We start from the raw sequence: 17,184 nt of genomic DNA, 5'->3' as shown, positions 1-17,184 counted from the left end.
GCAGAATCCCGAAATTTTGGGAAAGCTCCAGCCAAAAATCGCGGGGAGTCGATGCGACTTACACCTGAGCGCACTCAAAAGATCTGTACGTCTTTCGAAGTCTCCGGTGGTTGGTTGCCTATCATGGATGTCGAAATGACCGATGCAAGCCCCAGCCGGTCTTCTGAGACTGTTGTAAGTTTCATCGACCATGTACTTAACTCCATCCTTGTCTACTAACCATTACCAAAGACGTCAGATAGGGACTTGGTCAAGACAGTGCGATCTCTCGACCAGACCGGCCCCGGAGCCAATGGCGAAAACCTCGATCGAGTATGGAAGCAGCTTACCTCTGCCAGCCAGGGGCCGTTCTCTGCCGCTGAGGAGAGCGTCCTTCGATGGTTACTCAAAGTCATGAAAGCGAACAACGACGAAGCCGACACGATCCGACGATTTCCTCTGACATGGCGCATTCTCGATTGCGCATTCCAGAGAATACCTCTATTCTCCCTCGCAAAGTCTCTCGCCGATCGAAAGTTCATAACGGTTCTCCAACAAACCCTCAAGAACGTTGCGAAGCCGAGCACCGAAGCCCAGACCTCAGGTTCCACGTCGAAGAAGAGGAAGAGGACCAATGCCGCCGTCTTCGAGCTGCAAACTCTGCAATCTTTTGAGGGCTGCCTAGGAACGGGGGAGGCTATCTTCAGCGCATTGAGGAACCTCTTTGATCGACTGGATCCGGCGGCACAGTGGTCTGCCCACGACAGGATGGGAGCAGAACATATCAAGGCGCTCTTTGCCCAGCCTGCGACTGAGGCGGTAGAGTTGCTCTCGCCTCTGCTGTCCCTTTGCGACTTCTCTCTGGCTGCGTCAGACACCGAAGTCTTCGAGGGGCAAGAATCATGGGTGAAGGTCTTCGCATCCGCCTGGAACTTGCATCTTCAGGTCGGCGCCGATGCACTCGAAGTGGCGACTCACTTCTCACGAACTTCTTTCTCTATTCTTGGCAAGATCAAGAATCGGTCGAGCACAGATGACCAAGTGGCCAGAGTATGGACGCGCGACCTCGAGAAGTTCCTCCAGCGCAACCTTGTTCTGCCTGCGAGGTCGGCGTACCTTAACAAGACGGATCTCGAGATCATTACTCGCTGCTTCGCGATGGTGCAAAGCATTGCTTTATCCTCAGTTCCTATTCTTTACAGTCTTGTTTCATCGGCCCCGAGAGTGGTTGGTGGGCTCACAACAACCAAGGCCGAAGAGGCTTGGATGCAGGAGATTTTCAAGATGTCTGAGCGTACCATCAGAAAGCTGCCCGGTGGCGAAAAGTCGCAAGCGATGGGAGAAATCCTCGACGAAGCAATCGCGAACAAGTCTCGCATCGCTCCGAGTGACCTTCTCTCAGTCTGTGAAACATACGCGCTTTCTGGTAGCCCAAGCGAGACCGACTGGCGTGTCTTATCTCTCATTGCGAAATGTGACGCGGATATCTTCTTGCAATCCGAAGAGGGCTCGCAACTCTTCAACCAAGTGTGCGACAGAATCACTGCAGTTGGCCCGGAGGCGGATGAGGACGCCATGCGCCAACTGATTGAGTCGTTGATTACTGGTTTTGAAAACGCCCGCGACTTGTCGACGTTCTTGAAGAAGTGGTTCGATCAAATTTCCAAGTTCGAAGACAAAAGACTGCGCTCCGGAGACAGGCCTGTTTGGTTTACCATGGTACACCGCAACCCGACGCTGATTGGAGGCATCCAGAAGTCCTTGACCACCAAGCAGTTGGCCAATCTGCTGCAATGGGTTGAAGACCAAGAGGAACTTCGTCCGGCTGCAGTCTTCATCTTCCTTAACACTCTCGCGTCTGCAATCACCAAGGACGACTATGCCGATGTGGTTGGAAGCAAGCTTGCCGACATCGCGTTGAACGTCGGGTCAGCCAGCAAGACACCCTCGGACATACGTTCCCTGCGCTGGAGAATCATCTCCAAGACTGTTTCCTGGCTAGATTACGAACAGGCTACCGCTCTTTGGGACAAGGTCCAGACCGACCTCACCAAGTCATTACAAAAAGCCAAATTTGACGACGAAGATACGTGCGAGGCTCTAGAGTGCGCATATGGCCTCTGGCTGTCAATGTATCCAGATGGACGTGACCATACTGTTCTTTCTTCTTTGCTCACAAGCTTCATCGAGAGGCTGTTGAAGAAGGTTAAGGTAGAAGACCTCCAGGGTCTCTTCGATTCTCGAGTCTTTGCAATTTCATATGTCTCTGACGTCCCCAAGTTCTGTGCAGAGTTCCCCCTCGCTGCGTCGAGGCTCATGGCTCTGCTTGTCAAATCCTCGGGCGGTTTGCCAGACTACTTACGGCGTGCCCTGGGTGACGAGACCTCTCCCAAGGGCGGCGACGTAAGGCTAGGGAATGTACTGCACGCGGTCACGTCAAACGAAAACAATCTCTGCAAAAGGAAGCTCACAGCTGAGGTGGTGGATCACGCCATAGACGTGATTAGCAAGGCCTCGAGTAAATCTTCGCCCTGGGCTGAGCAACGAAGCAGGACCGCCATGATTGAGCTGTCAAGAATCCCCCATGAATCCATCACGAGACAGCAGAGGGAGCGTCTCATGGACATATTGATTCCGAAAGTCCACATGGCAGGCGAACTGGATCCTTCAGACTGGCATTTGGTTCTGGGATTTCTGATCAAACTGATGCAAAGGCCAACCTTTTACCAGAATATGGCGTTCTCCGACCTTCAGAAGATTGCCGACTCCCTGGCAAAAGTCTGCGCAGAGTACAGCTCGAAGACGGCTCTAGGTCTTACCCAGCTTGTTTTCCAATTGGCGACATTGACTGTGCGACAAATGAACGATCACCAGGAATGGCGCACGCAGTACTTCGACAAGATTCCCAACCTTCTGACGGGCCTTGGTGGCGATGTCTCCCCTGTGCAAATGACTCTGCTGAAGGCGCTGCTTTCTGTCATGCTACCCGAAGCTGGTTCTGATGACAAGGTTGCTGTCATCGACAGCGATCAGATAGCTTCGTCTTTGGGAAGTCTCATTCAAGACACCTTGGGTGACTTCTCCAAAGCATGGCGGAAGCAGAAGGTGAAAGGCGATCTTGTCAATCGCGCCCTGATTGCACTTGACGCGGCTGAAGCTTTGCCAAAGCCCGCTATCGAGCGGCTCAAGATCAAGGTTTCTCAGTTGGAGGAGGTGAGCCAGCAGGCGATTACAAGCGGATACTTCAGCGGCTGGAAACTTCAAGCGTTTCTCATCAAGTATTTCCCGTCAAAAGTAGCAGACTCTCGGCCGACGTCCTTCGGCCAGCTCTTCAGCAGCACGCTGCCCACACCGCTGTCGAGTGGCGCAGTTCTCGATCCCCTGTCTGACTTTAACCGACAGTCCGCTTTGGAAGAAATCATCGACGCCGCTGTCGCTGGTCTTGATTATAATGGCAAGGTTCAGTATGTTCAGAGCCTCCTTGTAGGTGTTGAGGCAGACGCCGCCCCTGCGGCTGGCTCATCTTCCGAAGGCCAGCTGCTTGCCATCCGCCGTGTGGTTGCCCAGATGAGTGGTAGGTGTTCTCCTCTCTTCGCATCGATTTTGATGTTAATTACAATTCCAGAATCTCCTGTCGGTCTCGAGAAGTCCAACACGTTTGACTTGGCCACGGCCCATGGCAAATTGATCAGGTACCTCGTCCAGGCCGGGACTGTGCGTGAATTCATCAGAACCGCCGAAGTACTTCAGCAGCTTCTCGATGTCAAGTCTGATTCCATGACCCAGTGGAACATAGAGACAACACTCAGCACGGTGGCAGCGATCGTGGCAAAGGACCAAGGCCACCTCCTCGACGCATCGCTGAGTGTGTACCAGTGGCTCTGCAAGCTGATGGAGGTCATCATCAAGAAGCACCGCCTCCGTCTGGAGGGCCACTACCACATCCTCATCACCACCCTCGAGGCACTCCTCAGCGCCCTCGCTCACCCCTCATCACCAGCCCTGCGCGCCAAGCACGCCGCGCAGTTCACCCGCCTCGTCACCCTCGTGTGCGAGCCGGCCGCGGCGGCCGTCTCACGCGTGCAGCACCTGAGCGCCCTCGACTCAGCGACTGACGCGGCGAAACGGTCCGCTGGCCGGCACATGTACCTCGTCCTCATGGCGTACGTCAAGCTGCAGCTGGATGTGGACGTGCCGCGGGAGGTCCGCGAGGCGTTGGAGCCGGGCATGAACTCCGTGTTCGACATTACGCCGCTCGAGGTGAGGAAGATTCTGAATGATAGCATGGACGCCAGTGGAAGGGCGATCCTGAGGGAGATGTACAAGAGGTACACCAAATTTGGCAAGTGGAGTGGTGTGTAAGAGGAGGACGGAGAGAACAAAATTGGCGGAGGCTGTGTGCAAGATACCCTAGACATAATGCAACATTCTGTTCAAAGACCATCTATACTTTTGATTCCAGCATACTGGATGCGTTATGCTCTCAACGACTGTCTGGCCTGGTGAGGTTAGAGCCATTTCTCCGCGTCGGTGAGTCGTTTGCCCTGAAAATGTCTCCATGGTAATGGAGATCCGATGAGGAAGAGTCCTTGCCAACAGAATAGGACAGTGTCACTTGATGAGGCTATCGGGTCTCTTATGTGTTTCTACCTTAGGCAAACTACCCACTCGGCCAAATTAGCCATACCCCCAAGATCGAAGCGGCCGAGCATCGTTTCAAAACGATACGCCGCATGTGGCGCTACCAAATGGCCTATATACCGTGACGATCCAAGACGGTATATCTTCTCAACCTTATGGCTGGTATCAGGCTGAGCCACGGCGTGACTAACATGCCGTAGATGTCCTCGTCGACGGAACCACACTAAATCAACATATCTTGCCCCAAGACCTTCGCTTCCAGAAAGCCTTCATGCTGAAAAACGGGCATAAAAATCCCCTCTGCAGCTGGAAGTTGATCTCATCCTTTCTTCTTGCCTCGTCCTTGCTCTTTTCCTCTACCACCTTTGGTCAAGAAAATCAAGCCTCCAATCGCATCATCATGCCACGGACCACTCCACCCAACCCCATGGGCCTATCGCGATGGATTCTATTCCCCTTCTCTCTCTTGCCCGGGCTCGGGCAACTACGCCCTCGTACTTGACTGGGGTAGAAGAGGGGGCATAAAAGCCTAGTAACTGGATCAGGCCCATGGGGTTAGGTGTTGGGTGTTGTTCGAGGCATGGCGGTACGATGGGAACTATTGTTTTCTTGACAAAGGGAAGCAGAGGAAATATTCCGGTCTATCAGGGTTGACCCATGCCCCCTTTCAGTGAATAGCTTATTCAACTTTCCGCAAGTACATCTCTTGGACGGATTGAGAAAGCCTGGGATATGACACGAAGGTAGGATCTAGAATCTGGCAGCCATGTTGAGCAAGTCTGCCGGCATCAGCTCATTACATCACCCTCCGAAGCAGTCTGGGTATCGACTCTTTACTGGCCTCGGTATACAGTGCCTAGTTCAGAACGATGGCACTCTCAGGAATGAATGGCAAGCTGTCAACGAGATCCGGTGGGGCAATAGTAAGTCCACTCCTTGTTGCTCTCTGCAACAACGTGTCTCCAGATAGCACTGACAAGCAGGCCTATATATCAGCCTACATATCTGGCTTCCTGCGGCCATTCTACTTTTTCGGTATTTGCCGCAAATGATGATTAGTGAATTTCAGCGGTACAGTAAGCGCCGTCATCGCCCAAGACCTGGCAGGTTTCTCTGCCAGTGTTAGCGTAATATGCAAAACCCGTTTACACAATCCATCAATGACGATTTGAAATCGTTAACCCGTCTCCTCTTGCGTTGCCTTTCTCTTATTCGTAGAGGAATAAAAGAGGGAGATTTTCAAAAGATAAAAGCCCATAACTAAACGTCTTGAGCTACACCAAGGGAACTCGCATGTCGTCGGAACTAGATCTACTCTATATAGTCCACCGTCTTGAGGAGCAGCACATACATGACCAGACATTTCGCCCTAGACTCGCGAACTAGACGATTTTGGTCACAAAATCCCTCAACTACGTGAAGATTGAAGATCGAAGATCACTGGTATTAATATAACGCCAACGGCCATCATCGGACGTCTCTGGTGCTACGTATGATGATGAATCCAAGGGCGATGGTGAGAGGGCAATAAAGATGCACATTTTATGGCAGTAGAACGTACAACGTACTTGAATGTCCCCCTAGGTCGCGCGTTTCATCACCGTAACTCTCTCAGCAACTCAGTCAAAGTGAGTGACCTGCGCGTAGTATCCCGAGACTATCCGAGGCTAGCAGCCTAAAAGACACAACCGTTTTCTCCAGGCGCGGCGAACTTGGGGGACTGAATCTGCAGCTGCATACTCTTGAGGATAATGAAAGAATGGCGGCTGACACTTGGTGCGAAAGGATCGGTCGAACATGGATATCAAGTCAGTTCATGTCTCTCTCGTGTGGATTCTAGCCATCAAGCTGTAAAACTACTCATGTCTCCCTTTAAAAGAAAACCACCATTTTAACTTAGTACCAGCCCACTACTACTCCGCCCATGTAGGACTCGATCCGAGCCACTCCCATCTGCCTCACAAAGTGCAGCTTCTGCTACAAATTGTTACAAGACCTCAGCGTAGGTAATCGCATCACGTCTTGAATATATAGTGTTATTCAGCTTATTTCGGTATCCTATACATCATGCTCAACCCCTCAGCGGCCAGTTATCTGCTGTGCCTCTTTTGATAACTACTCTCCCTCCCCATCAAATCATAAAAAATGACCGAGAGGATCGTTCCTCGGCTTCGTCATTACTAGCCTAGTCAGTTCAGTCGTCTATTCAACCGCAACGCCGCCCAGATGCCTAGATGCACGTTCATGTCCCAATGCTTTCGAGAGCTTGTTGATCGAAGTTTCTTCCGTCGTCACAACCTGTCTAGTAAATGCCTTGCGTTCTATACTGGAAGGTGTCATAACTGGAGAGACACATTAGTACGAGAATTTGGTGTGGGAACACTAATCAAACTCACAGCCGTGTGTAGTAGCTGCCGAGGGACTTGCCAATCAGATCAGTCTCCACAAACTGCTCCGCTTCGTCCGCACTCAGTTGGAGCTGGAAGCGTTGGCGAAGATTGTGGGTGGCCTGGACAACTCCCGCTGAATAGCATGGCATCTTTGAGTCACGTCCCATCATGGCCACCAAGTCGATGATGTTATCCGCAGACCGCCGCAGAGCTGAGAGAGAGTTAGCCATGTCGTGTGCCGGTGCTAAATGCAGAACTTACCTTGGAAAGCCTGCTTGCAGAGTTTCTTGTAGTCTTCGTAATCATCGGACCCGATGCCACCCAGCACCTCAATATACTCTTGCGTGAGTTTGAAAGGTGCCGCTTCGAAACCTACAGAGCCTGGCGAGTTGGACAACATGAAACCAAAGTCTATATGGACGATGTGACCTTCGCTGTCGATCAGAACGTTGCCGTTGTGTCTATCCTTCAGCTGTAGGATGTATGAAATCATGCTGTATGCGGCCAGTGAGCGCTTGAAGGCGTCTACTCCCGCTTTGAACGGCTCGCTATCCGGAGCACCGAATGCCTTCACAAAGTGATCTCTGAGCGTAGCAAACCGGCGTTTCTGGCCGGGACTCGTCTCCAATGACAACGTGAGACTCCTCTTGATGGAATGCAGCGATACGCCATTGGTGATCGTCTCGATGAGACCGGAGGACTCCCCTGTGACAAGAATCCGCATGAGTTTAACCCAGACGTTGACCTTTGCGTCAACCCAAATCTTGTGGCAGACGTCAATGAGCTGGCAAGCGAACGCCTCCTGGCGTAAGTCGGCTCCAGTCTTGACAATGACGCTGACCAAGTCCCAGTTCTTCATCCATCCATAAGGTGAAGTCTTGCGAATGCGTTCTTTCTTCGCTTGCCACGCCTCGCCGAAGACAGCCGCGCTAGGATCGTCGCGGTCGCCCTTACTCTGGATACCACCGGTCTTGATATCGTTCTCCATTCTCGCCAATCCTGCACCAGCGTTGGGTCCCGGCTCAACAGGAGATTCACTCTCGGCTTCCGGGGGTTCGGTGGGTACGACAGAGTTCGCCTGTGCGGCAGAGGCTTTGGCAATGATGGTGTCAAAGGTCGGGCCCTGCTCGTCCATGTCGAAGCTCTGCTCTTCTAGACTTTGCATGCTCGCAATAATCTTGGCTCTGATTGCCTGTACCTCATGTCGTGGTCGCTTGCCGCTCGTAGCTTCGAGCTGAGCCAACATCTGTGAAGCGGTGCGCATGTGCGTGGCTAATGCGGAGAAATCTGGTTGATCAATCACAGCATTAGGCCGCGCGGTAAGGGTCATCTTTCGGAGTGGGCCGGTTGGGCTGCTCGATCTCGAGGTAGATGTGCCAGAACTGCGCGGAGTTGCGATTTCTGACATGACAGTCGACATTGCAGATGTGCCGGCGCTAGGAAGACGTTGAGATTGCGAAGGCGGATTCTGTTTTCCTTGGGGTTTCTGGAAAGGATCGTCATCGTAGGGCTTGATCAGGGGAGAGCTTCCCAAGTCTCCAGAGACCGGCTCAAACACGCTGTCGATGATGGTCTCGGGAGTTTTGGGCGCTATATGTATGCGGGGGGAGTCGGAGAGGTCGAAAATCCGTCGGGTGTGGCCGGGGTCGGACAATAGAGTGGCCAAAAGCCTCTTGTTGTCAGGCGTATCCGGGTCGAATGTGAAGTCATCTCTCAATACCTCAACCATGAGAAGATATGGTACCTTCTCCGCGCTGTTCAGTACCGTCGACTCTCCTGGATTCAAACGGACAATTCGATGATGCCGACTCTTTGCCGGGGAGCCATCCACCAGCGTGGGTGGGCAAATGACTGGAACGTCCACTTCCGCCGGCAGGTCTTGCGCAATGAGAGCCAGCTCCGCACGAAGAGCACTGAGCCGAGCAGGTTTTGGCACAATCACAAGCCTGTTGGAGATACCCTCTAGCGCGGTCAGGAATTGCGTCTCACATCTAAAGTAGTGTTGGCGCAGCAGTCTTGTCTTTTGCAACATGGTCAACTCAGAACCAGCCGCCCCGCTCTTGAAGTGAAGGGAATGTCTCCTGTTCAGAGCATCATTAGGGCGTGGGGGAAATCCTGCCGATACTGGGGTTGCCGGTCTCGTGATGGCCAACCTCGGAGATCGTAGCTCGGGAAGCGGTAGTGAGGAGGAGCTTAGACGGGCGTCGTCATTCTTCATGTTAAGATGAGAGGGCAGACGTTTGACCTCGATAGGCGTCTTGGAGCCAGACGAACCCGGCCTCGACGGAGAGGGATCTGTCGACCGATGCTGCAAATTAGCCGACGCGACACCCGGGGATACCAGATCCGGCGCGCTGACCATCCGTCCTCCATCCTTCGTACGCCTAGACCTCGTGCTCCCAGCCGTCACCGTGTGGGCTCGCGTCACCTGCGCTGTCTTGGGGTTGCTCTCTCGAGAATCGGAAATAAGGTCATCGGACGGCTGAGGCTTCCTAGCCTGTGCCACGGCGAGCGGTCCCGCCCACTGGGGAACGAGTGGCACCGCGACACTGGCCAAGACGAAGCTCGCTAGGACTGTGACGGGCAAGATGTTCTCCTTGATCTTGTCGTGCCTCGCGGCATCTGGCAGGCCGAACACAATATGCTGCACCTTGTTGTACACCCTCCGGCATGTTTGAAAGGCCTTGGACTGCGGATTGGATGATAAATCGTGAAGGTACGTCTGGAAGAGCCAGAAAGTCTGGGAGCTTGTGAGCGAACGCGGCAGCGCAACAGTAGGGGTACTACACAAACCAGAAGCGCAGCGGTGACGGACTCTTCGCACAAGTCCAGGAGGAACTCCTCCAAGGCCATGGACTCGTTGTCGACGCTGATTATAAGGTGGCATAGCTGCGGCAAGAAGAACTCGATATCCTCGTAGGGGAATTGTCGCAGCTTATTGCACAGGACATAATGAATGCCCACATGGTCGGCGTAGCGACTAAATAAAGGAGAGATCAGGGGTTAGCAGAGAGAGCATCTCAATCGCCAATTGCCGTGACAGCGTCATTTGGAAGCATGGCGCATGGCCGCAACGGGTTCGGCGCAAAGAAAGGGGAGCTCACGAAAGGTAGGAGACCGAGAGAAAGGGGTTCGAATTGAAGACGTCGGACTCAAGGAATCGCTTGAGCAGGTCCCACGACATTGGTTACGCCACGGAGCTGAAAGAAGGATGCAAGTGCAGCGAGGCTCGGTGCCTCATTTGATCATGGACATGAATGGGATTCGCAGGTCGAGGGATGGGTTCGCATGGCGGGAAGCTCAGAAGACTTTGGGAAATTGATTCGAGCAGCACGCAAGAGAAGACGGACGCCCTGGTACACACGGTGGCCGGTTACTCGATGCAGATAGGTAGCTCCCTCTCCGCCGTGAATTGGAAGTCGATTTGTCCACTAATCTGAGGGCATGACTTGGAAGGTGGGAGGAATGCCCCATGCACGACCCGCCGTTTCCCAGTACTAGTGCCTAAAATTTCTGGCTTCAAATTAGAGTACTTCGCCGGTTACCTCAGCGAGCATGAACCTTGGGCGGAGCCACGGTGACCAAAAGGGAGGGAGGGGGGAGCAGCCGCACCTTTACTCCTCGAGAGCAAGAGTGCCGGACCCGAGAGGATCAATGTTGCGCTAGGACAAATGGGGGCGGCGGCCGAATCCCTGTCTGCGGGGCAGCATCGTTTTATGTACATATGTGACGTTATTTGCATCTGTTTACTGTCTTCTCTTTTCAGTGTAAGGCTGAGAAGCAAAAGTCTCATTGACAGACGAGGAAAGAGAGCAATGAGGGAGCTGCAGTGAAGACGATACTTTCCTGTCTTACTTTGAGTAACTAAGTGAGGTAAGTACAACTTTGCAGCGAGGGAGAAGTAGCCTCCTCAGTTGGGCAGGGTGTCTGAGTGAGTGTAAAGTGAGTTCCACATGAGACGTGTCCCGGTGAAGGTACCTCGTTAAGATGGTTGAAAATGCGCTTCATAGCCGTCCAGTCTTCCTTCCAGTAGTCCTGGTGCGCAGACAATAATAATATGCTCTCATTCTAAAATTGTATGAAGGCATGTCCAAGACAGGCTCGATGCACATACAGAAGACAAGCCGATGATGGGATGCAAGTCGAGGAAGCAGCGCTTGTTCCTCATTTCCATAAACCATGTAAACCCCTCCAGGTGACGGCTCGACGAGTTTATCGCCGTGTCACCCAACGCCGATGTAGATGCTACCTTAGCCGGTCCAACGCCAATCCTCATAATCCTTGTCATATTTCTCATCATGGGAGATTTTCCCTAGCCCCAAGCTGAATGTGAGATAGCTCATGCAGCAGTCTTCTTCTTACGGCCACCCTTGCCCTTCTTCTTCGTTTCAACCTCCATCTCTTCATCGCTCGACGACTCGGCCTTGGAGCGACCACCTCTCTTCTCTTCCTCACCAACCTTGGCGGCAATGTCAGCCAAGAAGTCGTACTGTCCATCTGTCTCAATGACTTGCTTGAGCATCTGAGCCGTGACTCGCTTGGAGTTCTTCTCCCGGGCGATTTCCGCGCTTCGGCTGACAACAGCAATCATGAACATCTCAAGAGCCTTGCCGACGGCAATGGGAGTTTGCTGGGCAACTTTGCCAACCTCCTCATCAGCCTGCATGATGCGCTTTATCCTCGCTGTAGGGAACTTTGTCCGGACAGGGGAAGGGTCAATTGGAGGTGGCGAGTCCGCCTGCTTTGTGTTCTTTCTGGGAGGCATGGTTGCTGAACCGGGTGTTTGTGGTAGAAGTTGCGAATCCGGGTTGTACGGAATGTCGTGTAATTGGGGCGTGACGCTGAAGCTTTTCTGGTCTAAAAATCCCTGGCTTTGTGGTGTGGGGGGTTGATGAGGTTGCTGGTCCTGGTAGTTGACGGCGGGCTGAATCCCATATGCGCTTTGCATGAGTCGTGGGGGATGTTGCGGAGATGGGTGTTGTTGTGGCGGCGCCTGGTGGTACTGGGGAGACAGGTAATGTTGCTGGTGCTGCTGTTGCTGGTGCTGGTGCTGGCCTTGATGGGTATGCAGCGGTGGCTGATAGGCAGAGAATTCCGTCTTGATTGCCGCCGGTGACGGATAGTGGGGCTGATCTTGTTTGATGTGTACAGGAGTTGAAGACGACTGGCTTGGATGGGAGATGCGCGACGAGGGGGAGGAGTATTCATATACCGGCGGTACAGCAGTCGGAGTGGTTTGCAGCTTGCCGAGTTGCTGCTGGTAGTGCTGCAGACTGTGCAGTGGAGGTGTAGGCGGGGCGGGTGCTGCCGAGAAAAAAGAAGAGAGGTCCGGCGACTTTGGTGCGTAGGTCGTGTCGTCCGCCATTTTTATTATTTTTTCCCCTCTCAACCGCCGGGCCTTCTGGAAAAATTGATGGCCGCTTTTTTTTTTTTTTTTTTTTTTTGGTAGGGGGGAGCAACCAACAGGGGCCTTGGTTGGTCTCCCCCCCCCACACAGCCCAATGTTTCAACCCAGTATTGTGGGTTGTGGGCCCGCGGTTGTATATGCGAGGACAGGGGTCTTGTTTTTTTATACAAAATCACCCTACCCCCCCCCCCCCTCCCCCCCCGGGCTGGTGCCCCCCCCCAAAAAAGGCCAAGGTTCCAACCCAAGTTTGGTGGGCGTGGGACGCTGGATGATTAAGCGAAGAGCAGGGACTGATTTTTGAATACAAAATCAGCCTACACCCCCCCTTCTTATCCGCGCTTGGGATATCGACTGCCTCAGCACGAACAATTCTGCAACGTTTGTGTGATTCCGTCTGGCAATGATGATAGGTGTGGATCGTCTCTAGTCGCTGAACAGCTTAGGTCCGGGGTAGACGGCGTATAAGTCCTGAGTCACCTTGGGCTGCTGCGTGCGGTGAATGCGGTGATAGGTTGTCCCACCGTCACAGACCCTTGGGAGTCAGATGGCGTGAATTTTCGAAAGACGCAGAACCAAGGCAAGGTATGGTGTTGATGACAATAAGTCGAGGCAAGAAGTTGCTGCCAAGCTTGGCTTGAATATGATAACAAGACGAGACAGAGCACAAACACCTTTGCGAGAAGTGTGAGTGTTTTGCGTGTGTAGGACAGCCTCAGCCAATATGTTGGGCAGGGCCGCAATACAGGAGCAATTGACGATGGAAAAGGATCAAAGCCAATACACGGCCTACAACATGAAGGGTTCGTGATGTCTTCAGCACCCTAGCGTGTTTGCAACAGTGTGCTAGACCTAGAGGGTCGATGGCAGGGTGTCGCGCAGGACAGTAGTCTCCCTGTAGGCTTGGAAGTTGAGGATGATACCGCCCTCGGATTCAGTAAACTGAACCGGCCACTTGCAGTACAGAAGAATCAGGCTCACTGAGCTCACAGCGAGTCTGCATGTACATTGAGACCCAGCGTTGCAAATGGCCAATCCCGGTGTCGCTTCGCGATGGAATCTAGGCTTTGCAGACGGCGCGAGAGTGAGACTGTGTAGTCCTCTGGACTGGATAAGGCCTGAGTGGGTGTTGATTGATGGTTGATGTTGGGGGCGTGGCTGTGAGAAAGGCTCGTCCAAGATCCTGATGAGCGTATGCCACAGTTTCTCGGTATTAGTTGTGTAGGCGGCGTCTTGCTGAGTCAGACCTCAAAATTTGGCGAGTGACACTCGATAAGGTTTCGGTGTGTCTAGCGAGCCAGGGGTGGTAGGAGTACGGTCAGCTTGGGATTTCGGGGTTTAGTCCTGAATGCGGTGGGTGTTCGGTGTGGTAAGGTGTCCCTGTGCGGGGCGGCCAGCATCGGTACTTTCGGAAGCGGGCCAATGCTCTGAAGCAGCGGTGGGAGATAGGTATTCAAAACGAAAAAAGGGTCTATGCTTGAACGGAATTGTAGATTGCTGATGGAGGAGTCTGGAGGAGAGTTTGATGACAACCTTTTCCAAATCCTAGTGGCAAGATGTGGTCAGTCGAGCCTCAAAGTCGGCATGCGTCCATGGGAAGGATGCAGTCGGTCTGACAGGCAGACAAGGCAAGGCCAGGCGGCAGGCAGGTAGCCGCAGACACACAACCCGGAGGTACAGGCAGACACACACTGGGCGCAAACGCCACCTGGAAATGTGCACCTTGTTGCAGTTGGTGGTTGAGTTGGAACGGACGGTAATGATTGGATTGGAAAGAAAGTGGATGTCAAGGGAATGGGAAGATGGCCGTGGGAGGATGCCACGGATCGAGGACGGCGAACGGCGATGCGACGGCGATGCGGTGCGGTGGTGCGGTGCGGGTGCGGTCGGTGGCAGGTGCAGCCAGCGACTGGGTGGGCTCCTTCTTGTCGCGGTGAGCGGGCGGGTTCCTCAGTCCAGGCGATGGATCACGGTGGGAATGTCCACCGTTTATATGCGCGTCGCGGGTCAGAGCTCCTCCCCAACTCCCCTTTTTGCTGCCTTCTGCTTTCCCACCCCAAAAAACACGCCTAAGCAGGGGTCACGCTGCCATGCTGATTGGCCCAGGATGCCCGAGCTGTGGCCACGCCTTCCCGAATCCTGCATAAGCACAGCCGCTACGGATAGTCCCCTGCCTGATGGAGAGGGGGGTACCTTTCCACGCTAGCTAAGCTGTCTCGGTACCTGTCCCGGACTCCTACCTGCCTTCTCATTGGTGAGGTGCCTACAAGGCGTCCCGAATTTTCACATTCCGCCCATGTCGCTTCTTGAACAACGCTTTTATGCTTCTTCTCGTTCTTCTTTTTCTCCTCCCCATCTTCGTCTTGTAGATCTCCGGTTATCACATTCGCGGCTGTTTTGTACGCCACCCGACGCTGAATGAAAGCCCTGCTCCAAGACGCAGCCTACTGGCGTCATCATTCATCTCGCCACATGGCCAAGGTCTCCCCCTGCCGCATGTCGCAACATCACAGACGTGGCTGCATCTCGAGGCGCGAAGTAACGTGAGGTAGGCTGAAAAGGCTGTCTCAACCGAAGCAAGCACACAAGGTAGGGCACTGCGGGCTGGCTGATCTCTTTTGCGGCTCGCCGTCTCAGCTCCAGCTCCCCTCATCAACCTCGGCCTTGTTTTCAGATTCTAAACCAGTTGTGTGCGCAAGGTTGAGCGCGAGAGAATCTTGTCTCGTTACTCGTCCATTCTCGACATACTTCGCGGCCACAAATCGACGAGCTTGCTTTGTTTTCATGAGACACCGGACATCGTCCAACCCCGCCGCCATCTGCCCTCAAGACTGTTTAAAGCTGGCACCCTCCCTGCACCGTAGACAGACGAGCCCTTCTCGCAGCACGTCGTCATCAGGGAACCCCGTCGTCCGAAGAAGATGTTTTCTGTCGCAAAGCCATCGCCCCCCTCGACTCGTCACTGTTTGAACCACACATGACTTCATCCGAGACCCACTACAGCTCCCTGCCCGTCCGAGCTTTGCGACGGCCCTTGAGTGCCCCGTCGCAAAAGGTCGGGGCGGCTTTATAAGGTAGCGGGGCTACGAAGAACTTGTCTGCATCCTTCAACGCGTCCTCGCGAAATGTTTATCGCCATTTTTGTTTAAAAAGAAAAACAAAAAAAAAACAGACATCACCCTACTACCGTCGCAATATACCGTCGGCGGACGGCCCGGTATGCAGGAACGCAGCTCAATCATGCAGGTAATCAAACCACTAAATTTTATTGTTTGCGCTTCCTCCTATTGGTGGCCAAGGATGAAGATAACAAAGAGAAATAGCTGGAGACCAGCTAAAGAGGCCACGACCGTAGAAACCGAGTTATCCCAACTCAGGTTTCGAGGTTGGCGTGCCTCGGTCTATGACAGTTTTTACTTGATCTAATCAGACTTTCCTTTTGACGACACTTTGCCTCTGGCGGACTTCTACTGTATGTGTTTTCTTATGGCTGACGTGAGTGTCCGCAGACCTTTGAGTCTCTTGTCCTCGGTGCTTGACAAGAACAACGAAACCACAGGCCAGGCGTGGATACCCCCGTCCTCGCTGCGACTGTCGACCTCGGTACTTTTGACCAAGACGTTAATCAGGTCTTTGATGTCGGGAGCGAACACTTCCTCTGACCCGTACGTGATGAAGAAGCCACAAAGTGGACTAGCTTCCGCCCACACCCGAGGATCGGCGCACTGCCCCGGCGACGCGGTCTTGTCGTAGGCATGCGACGCTCCGGCGTACTGCAACGCATATTCCCAGAGCGTGTCGCGATCAAGAAAATCGCTGGCCGAATTTTCATGCTTGTTAGATATCAGTTTGGCCCACGGCGAAATCAAGACGCAAAGCCCTGGAAGCCCAGACTCTGAGGCCTGGCGCAAGTGCTCCTGGCTTCCGCCTTCAGATGCGGTGGAATCGTCCCCCTTTTCTTTAAATGCCCGGGCCTCGTTCAGATGGCCTAGCTCCAGCAACAACGTCAATATCAGGGTTGCTCCCGCAGAGTCTCCTGCAACGACCACCTTTCGGGAGTCTCCGACTTTGTTAAGGACGTGCTTATAGCCCCTCATAGTTTCGTACATCTGTCTCGGGTACATCTTATCGGGCACGAGGGTGTACTCGAGGGCGAATATGGCGGGGTTACGGTAACCTGCTTGGACGAGCAGCGAGTGCCACGAAAGAAGGAACTCGAGGTAAAAGTACGCGGAGCCCATAGCGAAACCGCCTCCGTGAGCGTAGTAAAGCACAATGTCGGGCGGTTTGGATGCATCCTTTTGGATCCAAACACCTTCGAAGCCGTGCTGGCCCTATCATTCAGTTGAGCCACCGGCCATTGTGCACTGGGGCGTAGGTTACACTCACTTTTTCCTTGTGCTCACTCCAGGTTGCAGGTGACCTGAGATAGCCATGCCGCAACATACGAAACCGCAAAAACGGCAGAGATATGTACTTTGAAAAGAAGACACGTCCGATATTGGTCGGGAGGTTGGCAAAGGCGTAACGCACGCAGCGTATGACCAGGTCTTCGAAGATGCTCGCTCGCTGCACAAAGGGCGATTGCTCGTCATGACTTAGGAGGTATCGCTCGTGGAACAGCGAGGTTGGCAGTTGAAACACGAGGAAAGGCAGCATCCTAAGGGTGGCGAGCACCGTTGGGAAGAAGCCGACATGGATGAGGAGCTGCGGCGTGAGGAAAATAACAAAGACTAGACAGTCGAGCAGCGACACCGGTCCGAGGATCAT

The 17,184-nt window shown here is 53.4% G+C and overlaps 4 protein-coding genes across 4 annotated transcripts; 1 reads left to right on the top strand and 3 right to left on the bottom strand.

The window, feature by feature from the left end:
- Nucleotides 1–51: 51 nt before the first annotated feature.
- CORC01_10141 (Urb2/Npa2 family protein) lies at nt 52–4,485 on the top strand (the record flags this gene model as incomplete). The annotated part of the gene is made up of 4 exons (XM_022621770.1): nt 52–174; nt 232–3,553; nt 3,605–4,333; nt 4,442–4,485. 4 exons carry the CDS (start codon nt 52–54, stop codon nt 4,483–4,485), a joined length of 4,218 nt encoding a protein of 1,405 aa, XP_022471775.1.
- Nucleotides 4,486–6,922: 2,437 nt separating this feature from the next.
- On the bottom strand, nt 6,923–10,194 carry CORC01_10140 (phosphatidylinositol 3; the record flags this gene model as incomplete). The annotated part of the gene is made up of 5 exons (XM_022621769.1): nt 6,923–6,962; nt 7,017–7,221; nt 7,272–9,750; nt 9,804–9,990; nt 10,115–10,194. The coding sequence occupies 5 exons, from the start codon at nt 10,192–10,194 to the stop codon at nt 6,923–6,925; spliced, it is 2,991 nt and encodes a 996-aa protein (XP_022471774.1).
- A 1,155-nt stretch (nt 10,195–11,349) lies between these two features.
- CORC01_10139 (histone-like transcription factor and archaeal histone) lies at nt 11,350–12,375 on the bottom strand (the record flags this gene model as incomplete). Its single annotated transcript, XM_022621768.1, has 1 exon — nt 11,350–12,375. One exon carries the CDS (start codon nt 12,373–12,375, stop codon nt 11,350–11,352), a length of 1,026 nt encoding a protein of 341 aa, XP_022471773.1.
- A 3,506-nt stretch (nt 12,376–15,881) lies between these two features.
- Nucleotides 15,882–17,184, bottom strand: CORC01_10138 (uncharacterized protein; the record flags this gene model as incomplete). The annotated part of the gene is made up of 2 exons (XM_022621767.1): nt 15,882–16,748; nt 16,804–17,184. 2 exons carry the CDS (start codon nt 17,182–17,184, stop codon nt 15,882–15,884), a joined length of 1,248 nt encoding a protein of 415 aa, XP_022471772.1.

This window comes from Colletotrichum orchidophilum, assembly GCF_001831195.1.
Source record: "Colletotrichum orchidophilum strain IMI 309357 chromosome Unknown Scaffold_97.1, whole genome shotgun sequence".
In the NCBI taxonomy this organism is placed as follows: domain Eukaryota; kingdom Fungi; phylum Ascomycota; class Sordariomycetes; order Glomerellales; family Glomerellaceae; genus Colletotrichum; species Colletotrichum orchidophilum.
The sequence above is the reverse complement of the archived record's forward strand: the minus strand, read 5'-3'. Positions and strand labels throughout refer to the sequence as shown.